A 9,565-nucleotide genomic window follows, 5' to 3' on the forward strand; every position below is an offset into this window, starting at 1 on the left:
GAAGCAAAGGACTTCAGAATGAACGAATGCGGGATAGATGACTCTTAGGATAGATCCTTAAGAGTAAAGAAGATAATGGGGATGGGTAATTGGGTCGATTGTTTGATTGTTTAAACATAATAATTATATTATTGTGGGTTGAAAACCCTATGTACTCACCATGTTTCCCAACCTGACCCACTTAGTTTATTTATATTACAGGTGTTGAGATGAAGTCACATTACACTGAGAGATTAAAGAGATGTAGATCACTAGTGTAAATAAATGTAAGTTTTGTTTATGCTTATGTTTCTGTATTGACAATGACATCCCAAATGTTTTCAAACGAATTAAAAATACTTTTCTTCGGAAATGCTTTGAGAACGTATTTATCATGTTTTACTGGGAACAAATTCCGCAACATTTTTATTAAAAGAGGTACTCTGATTTTTATAAAGCATAAACAAAATCGGTCTTTTCTGGCCGTGAAAATGGGGATGTTACAGTCCATAATTGGCCCAATTTTCCAAACTGGGTCCAATCCCCTTATCGGGCCTTATCCTAAGGTCCAATCCTCCAATTAGTCCAGAACACACTACTCAGATATCTCATTAGGATCCAAGAATCAAAGCCCAAATAGATGGCCCAAACCCGAAACCTAAAGTCCGAAACCCAAACAGAGGCATACGCGGGGTGTACCCCTTCGATACGTTGGGCGTACCTCACCTCGCATTGACCACCATCGGGGTGATTGACTCAGTACACGGGGCGTACCCTCGCATGCCTTAAAATCCTTATAAATGCTTAATGGATTAAGCACCTAAGCCCAAACTTCAGATCCATGACTCAAAAGTACTCCTAAATCATAAAGTCCAAAACTTTAACACTTTAGACGTCCAAAAAGGGCTTAATACATGGTCTTAATCCATTAAGACCTCCTACAAAGAACAAGGGACCAAACTAGCTCATGGAACCTCATTTTTATGCCTTAGGACCCATCTTAGGGCCTGAAAGGATAGCCCAATATGACCAAAACAAAACATGCACAATATTAGGACTTTTGGGACAAGAAGAATATCAAAAAACAATCCAAAAAAGACCTAAATAATCCAAGCATAAAGATAAAAGGTTTATATCCTCTGGAGCTTCCCAAGAAGATGATAACCTCATATCTACAATATTACGTCCCTCTTTTATCACCTTTATGCAACTTCTTCTTCTTCAACCATACAAGAAACACTCTCTTAGCTCACACACACACACACACGAGGAGCTAGGGTTGCCAAAAACGATTCAATAACTTAGAGGTTGAAAGGATGAGGGACAAGGGTCCATAATGAGGCTTAAATACTCCAAAAACCCTAAAAACAAGGGTTTCACCTAGACACACGTATGCCCAGCATACTGGCATGTACGCCCTACATACTACTCATGCTTCCATAAATCACCATTTTGCCATTAGGGCTTCCTATGGCCACTTCTTTCCAATCTAAGGATAAAAAATGACATAATTAAAACCCAAGGGATGAATTTGAAGTTACTTGAAAATTGGGGTGTTACACCAAAAATCATGATAAATATTTTTCATTTTTATAAAACATTTCCACAAAACCATAAGATAATAAACCAACATTTTCGAATTAAATCTATAGAATCGGAGTATAAACTAATCTCTCAAAACATAAATCATCAAGAGGATGTGTAAGAGAGACTAATGATCGGGTAGTCCCCAGTCGAATAACACCTGGACTAGGATACCTTTCACATGGAACGATCCTAAACAACTCGTAAAACATCTACATAAATATCATAACTAACATATAATAAAAGTCAGGGAGAAGAAAACATACCCGTCACCACATCCAGTGCGACACGCGCCTCCTCGATGGTAAGCTGGAAGGCTCAGATCCTTACCACTAGAGCATCTGTCTTACCCTGTCGGCCATCTGTGATACGTATGGTCGCCGGAGCTGGCACCGCCACTGGCGCTGCTGGTACAAGTCTCAGGCAATCGGACTTTTTATGGCCCTTCTGATTTTAATGGAAGCAAATCAGGTCTGATGTCTGAAAGATGGGGGTATGGGTAGTACAATCCTTACCAAAGTGCCTAGTCTTGTTGCACTTATAGCAGCCCGATGACCCTTGTCTACAAACCCCCTCATGTACCTTGACACACTTCTCGTAGCGGCTCCAACCCTGATGGCCCTTCGACCTAGAGTCGAATGCCTTAGGTTTCTTCCCTGAAACCCCAGTAACCTGTCCATTCTCTGACTTCCTCTTCTTGATGTGCTCTATATCAATATCCCTCTCCCTCGCCCTCGCAATCATGTCATCTCATGTTGGGGATGCCGAGTAGCTGACATGTTTCCGAATGTCAGTCCTCAACATGTCGTGGTAGCGGGTCTTCCGCATCTCCTCATCCCCTACGTACTGAGGCACCAATAAGGCCCTCTCCCTGAACTTGGCAGTAATCTCCGCTACCGACTCAGTCGTCTGCCTCATATCTAAAAACTCCCTGGCCAGCTGTTGAAGCTCCACAACCGACGCAAACTCAGCCCTGAACCTGGTCACAAAAATCGACCAAGTCATGGACTCAATGGCTGGGCTCCTAGTGAATCACCAACTGACTCCCACCAATCTCTAGCTTTGTCTCTCAAATAACCTGCAACATACTGAAGCTTCGACCCCTTAAGGCAGAAGCTCGTAAACTAAGCAAACTCCATGCCTTCAATCCACCTCCTGGAAACAATGGGGTCGTTCACCCTATGGAGGTCTGGCGCACTACATCCCTAGAAATCCTTGAAGGATAACGTGTGTTTTCCTGCCTGGCCAGATGCAAGGTCGCTCCTGAACTCCCTGAGGCGATCCTCCATCAGCTCGATAATCCCTTCCTTGATCGACCCGAAAATCACCGAGGTCGCCTCAAGGATGACTCTTGTGATCTCAGACGCGATGAAATCGCGTAGTCCGTCGTCAAATGGCTTGGAACCTGCTCCCGAACCCGAACCTGATCCTGACCCCGACCCTGAACCTCCTGCTCTGTGATGTGTGACCACCATTCTAAAACAAAACATATAATTGTCAGGGTTATTCATAATCTCGAGAGGGGTCACACACTCTACAAGTTCCCTGGTTCTGTCTCGGCCATCCTTGACTTGAGTACGGATCCTCTGCTTTCAATAGTACGGGCCCATACTACATTCCACATCTATCCGTACCTTCCTCAAGGACTACCTTGACTTCACCAATTCCTTTCTAATACTAATGCTTGCTGCACCAATATCATCCTAGGCTTTCCTAGGGCGACTTGTCGACCTACTCTCCGCCATCAGTTGCATAAGAAATCCCTGCTACCCCCACCTAACTAGCTCGCGAATACCATTACAAATCACTCAGATCAGATAATTCTTCGAATGAGAGGCCCTACCCTACAATGGTTGGACTCAAACAAGAGCTACAGAATAGAGCTAGACCTAACTTTCTGAAATTATTTAATCCTCACAATATATAACTTAGCGTATTCGTTTACTAATTAGTTAAAGCTAACTAGAACTCCTAAATCACAAAGCAAGCAACATTCGGGCATCGAGTAACCCAAACCAAGCATATCGTATCCAGGCTATCATATCACTAACTAATCGATACTATCATGCAACTCAATAAGCACATACAACAGACATATTAGGCATCTTCCTAGATCCTCATCCCTATTCTAACATGAAGTTCTCATACAAATACAGTGGGCATAAAAGGCATCCTTCCTAGATCCTTAGCTCTATTCTAGCATGAAATTCTCATTATCATATCATAACATAAAATATATGTATGGGTATCTTGGGGAAACTTACTTGATCTCGGCCGACTGCACTCATCACACAACTTGTTCTTTTCAAAGTTCTTTTTCTTTTCAAAATTATTTTTATAGAAACGATTTTCTTTTGAAAACTTTCATACCAAGTCCTCAGTTTGAGTCCAGTCACACCCGAGAATGTGCCCGAATCCCTCAAACCAAGGCTCTGATTCCAACTTGTAACAACCCAATTTTCAAGACTAAAAATTTCATTTTGATATAATGATTTATAAAAATAATTATATGGAAACGTTAATAAGTCACTTCATTTCATAAAACCATAGTCATATGTCTCAAAACCATATCATGAAATAGTAACAATGTCAGAGTAAAATCTCAATAGTCTCATAATGCGGAAATCATGTGTGTATGTGTGATGCGCTGCTACCGTGCCAGCTCCTTCCCCTTCGATGAAGAGGTATCTGAAAACAAAACTGAAAACTGTAAGTACAAAGCTTAGTGAGTTCCCCCATTATACCACATACCATAATATAAACATTCTGCAGACATATCTGGATGCCCGACCTACCTTGCTGAGCATACCGGGGTGCTCAACCTACCTCTGCTAGGCATATCGGGGTGCCTAACCTTCCCCTGCTAGACATATCGAGGCGTCCGACCTACCCTTCCGGTTTATCTCAACCGGTTACGGGGACTATTTCACCCCTACTACTACCACATAAAAACATAACATAATCATATGGTCAGGCATACCAGGGTACCCGACCTACCTATTGGCCCTATCGACGGATATGGGGACTATTCCCCATACTACCATTATCACATAACATCATATCATACTAGCACATAAAACATAATTGATAGTGGCAAACCGGACAATTATCACGAAGACAATCATCCATAATCACTCCTACTAGTGGGCCGACATTGTGACCTTAGACCCACTTCTACTGGAAGGTAACTCACTTCAATGTCGTGTAGTAGCTAAATTGTCATCGGTGTTGGGATCAACTCCTCTCAAATTCCTACACATAACAATCTTCCTTAATTACCCTTTCATACTCATAACCCTTTCAAGGGTCAACTCAGGTCAAAGTCAAAGTCAAGGTCAACACCCTAGTCAAAGTCAACTTTTGGTCAAAGTAAACCTTTGGTTGACTCAACTCGCCGAGTTGGTCCACCAACTCGTCAAGTTCCATAATCCACAAAATTATGGAACTTCGATCCTACTCGTCGAGTCTTTCAAGAACTCGTCGAGTCCCCTCTTACATACAAAATCAATACCTTTTGCTCATGACTCGTCGAGTTCATCCTTGAACTCGTCGAGTCCTGCTTCATATTAGTTTGGACGTTTAGCCATTGACTCACCGAGTTCTTTGATCTTCAAGTCCATAATCACGTCTATATTGCCGAGTCCTCTTCTAGACTCAACCAAATTGCTCAGAAATAGAAAAGGTTGGGGAACCACAAAAGTTTGCTCAAAAAATCTATTTATTGTCGTGACAAATAATTATCCTATTATACTTTAATCATCTAGCCCTATCTTGCGGGCGTTACAATTTTAAAGTACCGAGTATCATCCCATATGTTTAAATTTGGTGCGGTTTGGTATCGGTTCTGATATAAGTTTAGGATTAGTTACTAACTGCTAATCCATAGTGTACGATAATATATTGTTTTATTAATAATGAGAGTTAAACCTCATATAAATAGATGTACATAAGTGGCATAATTTAAACTCTAAGGGGCTTAGCCTAAACCCCAATCACTAACGTCACCACCAAAGTTTGATCGGGAGGGGACGATTAAATTGGAAAAGCAAAAACATAAAACATAAGACTTAGATGAAGATAAAAGACAAAAAAGGAGGCTGACGAAGATCAAAAACTGTACGCATCGACGGTATCGACTGGATTATAGGTGGCAGCTAGATCTTGAGGCATCGACGATGCCTACAACTTTAACGGTTAGAACCAGATGTAACGACGGTTTTTCGAGAGAGGTTCGTTTTAGGAAGAGAAAAGATCTCAGGGGGGAAATGGACATGGAAGTTACCTCCAACGATTACCAGAGAAGGTTGCTGGAGGTAGAGGGTGACGACTAACAATTGTGGTCAACAATGTGGTTTTAATTTAGAGTTATGATACCATGTAAGATAATAGATTATTTTATGAATAATAAAAATTAAACCTCATATAAATAATAATACATAAATAATCTAATTTAAATATAAAGTACTTGAGCTAAACCTAATCACTAACATTTGAGCCGATGAACTCAAGGTTGATCCTCGTAAACTTGTTGTTGCTAGAGAACATTGGCCACATCCTTTTTTTCTATTCCTGAAGTATGTAGTTTTCATGGTATGGCATCCTTTTCTCACACTTTAGTGGGATTATATTTATAGCCCCGATTACCGATTTCATGTTCTTAAAAATGTTTATGTTTGTATTTGTGCTTCCACCGGTACAAGTCCCTATTTGTGAATTGTGTCGAACCATCTTTTTCTCAAAAATTTATATGTCTAAACAAGCTGACCATCAAGGATGCCCTTAGCTATTTTGGACTTCCAGTCTACTGTACAACTCTATATGCGTTATGGTACAAGTCACTATACCTAGACGTTAACACTTGCATCATAGGGATACGGGATACCATCAAAACCCCAAATCACCAAATCGCCCCCCTTTCAATCCCCCTTCCTCTGTAAACAACAATGGCGATCGCCGGTTTGCAGAGACTCTCTTCTCAAATCTCCCGAAACCCTACCCTTTCTCTCTATTCACGCGCCATCATCTCGCGTTCATCTGCAACAACATCTTCATCGGCCAAAGTTTCAGATCGAATCGTCAAGCTCACAGCGTACGATTTCGACGGCCAAAAGCGCGAGATCGTCGGCCTCTCCGGTCAAACGCTTCTCAAAGCCTTAACCAACAATAACCTCATTGATCCGGCCTCTCATCGTCTCGAAGACATCGATGCCTGTTCCGCCGAGTGCGAAGTCAACATCGCTGAAGAGTGGCTCGAGAAGCTCCCGCCGGCTTCTTATGATGAACAGTATGTGTTGAAGAGGAATGCAAGGCATAGGATTCTGAATAAACATTCGAGGTTGGGGTGCCAGGTTGTACTCACGCAGGAGATGCAAGGGATGGTTGTTGCTGTGCCTGAGCCTAAGCCTTGGGACACTCCATAAGTTCAATAAGGCGTTTGTGCTCTTGGAAATTGAATAATTTCGGTCAGTAACAATATTCGCATACCTTTCCTGGATTTGTTACTATTACAACTATTTTATGTCTTTTCATGTAATTGTGAGATCGTCGAATTGACTCTTGTTACTTTTGTTTGGATCTTTTTGAATAATTTGATTTTGTCTCAGACACAACAATTCTCATATGCTAGTCGACTGATAAGTGATACTTGCTTATTTGGTTACCTAAATGTGTTTGTCTATATATCCATTTCCCTTGAGATTAACTTGAATTTAGATTCTTGTCCTTCTTGAAGATTCTACTGCCTTAGTTTTGTTATGCTAGCATGCCTTTGCTTCTTTATTTTTATACATTGGGGATTAGATGGAGCTGAAAACCATCACCAGAAAACAGTTTTTTTTTTGAGATAAAGATTGTTGTTTCCTCTACATGTTTAAATTCTTCATCATCATGTGGCTCTCGAATCCACATGTGATTTGTTTGGCTACACCTAAGATTCTTCATGATTCCTTAAAGCACCTTCTTCTGAACTGCAAAACCCACAGCTTATAGGCATGAAAGATTTGTTACCATGGATTGGAATGACTTGCTTTCTCTTTGTTGGATAGGTCAATTAATAAAAGCAAGCAGTTTGTACTTTGAATCCATTGATTTAACATGATATCATCTAGTTTTTTCATCTCAAAGTTTTAAGGGGGGCTTTCACTTTGACTTTATGTGGCTTCACCACTCATATGATGACTCTTTGGGATTCAACTTCTCATGGTTTTGTGGCTTCACCAGGTGTTTGGATGTGTATTTTGGAAAATGATTATTGTGACTTAACGAGTTACAACCAAATAATTAAATAATGAGTTGATTAAACTTTAAAGGTAGGGATAGAGAGTAATTTACATTTATTTCAATAACTAATTTTTCAGAACTTGTGCCTGCTTTTCCAAATCTGATTATTTTAACCTTAAGTAATAAGAAAACACTTTTACTCAAACATTCAAAAACTGATTAAATCTTGAAGTTAAAATGTACATCCAAACACATGCTCAATAGGTTTTATATAAGTCCTTCATTTGGCTTCTTCTGTTGATTTTCCACCATGAAAAAGCTTTGTGAAATATGATAACGACAGCCAATTGAACTTGTACTCACAATGTATATATGTTAAATTTTTTTTGAAAGATAATGACACTAAACTGCTGTTATGATTTAGGATTTAGGGTATGAGATATTTTGGATTTGTGGGTTTCTGTCTATGCATCAAGAATTTGTTTTATTTGCAATTTTATTCTTTTTGAATATGTTAAATATGTTGAGAAAATGTAACATGTTTTCATTGTTTTACTATTTTATTTTATGTAGAATTTATATAAATTGTATTTTTTTAACAAGTCATAGCAAGTTTGTTACATTAGTTAAATTTTATGTGAAGTGGTAAAAATGATAAGCGTGTAGTAAATGCTTAAAAACTATGTTGTATGAATGTGTAAAACAGTGAAAGTATTCTTTGAAATTTTTTGCAGTTAACCTTTATGCACTTTAAGTGATGGGTTCTATAAATTCATGAATGGTGGTTTTATTTTTGTCTTCCATATTCTTCCTCTTATGCACTTTGAGGAAGCCTTAGACATTTGCTGAAATTGGACAATAGTCAAGTACTCCTTGCGGTTTCTGTTTATAGTTTTATTACAAATTAAAACGTTGTAATTCTAATATATTTCCACTTGTTTGAAACTAACATTAAAACGTGCCTTATTTATTTCAAAACAACACCAAAACTCAAGGTCATCTTAGTCCACTTAAACAGTTGAAAAGATCAAACGAGTTTATAGTTTAGTTTAGTTTTTGATTTAACCAAACCGTATTTATATATAACCATAAAATCCGATTCATAAATATATGTAGAAAGTTTAATTGATTGAAATTGTTTACCGACTAACTTGCACCTCTCAAATTCTATTGATTTGAACCTTTAACCCATATATTTGTAACGCCTGATATAGCAGAGTGCAATCCTTTGTTATGGATTAAACAATAACAAGAGCAAGGATTGAAAATCGTATATTATTGCTTCATTAACTGATTGAAAAGAAAAGATAGTAGTAATTATTCGAAATGCTACAGTCTCTCAAGGAATAGAAACTTCTAAGAATAATAATGATGGCCTTATTGAGGTTGCCCCCCCCCCCCCCCCCCCCTAAGGGCAAAAATGACAGTTGGGACTCCAAATTCCCATTTTTCCCCTGCTCTTCCATTGCCTCTGCAGTCATGTTGCACGTCCCAGTGGTCCCCCCCTTCCCTTGGAATATTTTTATGGTTTTTTTTCCTTCTGTATGTGAATATGAGTGGTGGGTACATAACATTACTACTTCCCCGAAGGTTAACCTTGTCCTCAAGGTTGAATTCTGGAAAAGTCTTTGGTATGGTGGACCAGTCGTCCCATGTTGCTTTGAATTCTTGCACTTCTTTCCATTTGATCAAGACTTATGTGTTTTGACCCCCGTTTCCTGACTGCACTTGTACCCTTAAAACCACTTCTAGGATCCAATCAAGCTTCAATTCCTTTGTCATG

At 39.3% G+C, this 9,565-nt stretch overlaps 1 protein-coding gene across 1 annotated transcript; it reads left to right on the forward strand.

Annotated features, from left to right (window-relative positions):
* Window positions 1-6,409: 6,409 nt before the first annotated feature.
* Window positions 6,410-7,183, forward strand: LOC145018288 (2Fe-2S ferredoxin-like superfamily protein). The gene has a single exon (XM_078976188.1). It carries the CDS (start codon window positions 6,507-6,509, stop codon window positions 6,981-6,983), a length of 477 nt encoding a protein of 158 aa, XP_078832314.1. The 5' UTR covers window positions 6,410-6,506; the 3' UTR covers window positions 6,984-7,183.
* Window positions 7,184-9,565: the final 2,382 nt, after the last annotated feature.

This window comes from Lactuca saligna, chromosome 9 (assembly GCF_052625555.1).
Source record: "Lactuca saligna cultivar CGN05327 chromosome 9, ASM5262555v1, whole genome shotgun sequence".
Classification (NCBI taxonomy): Eukaryota; Viridiplantae; Streptophyta; class Magnoliopsida; order Asterales; family Asteraceae; genus Lactuca; species Lactuca saligna.

Coding starts and splice junctions, on each gene's coding strand:
- LOC145018288 (XM_078976188.1), top strand. CDS start 6,507: ATGGCGATCGCCGGTTTGCAGAGACTCTCTTCTCAAATCTCCCGAAAC.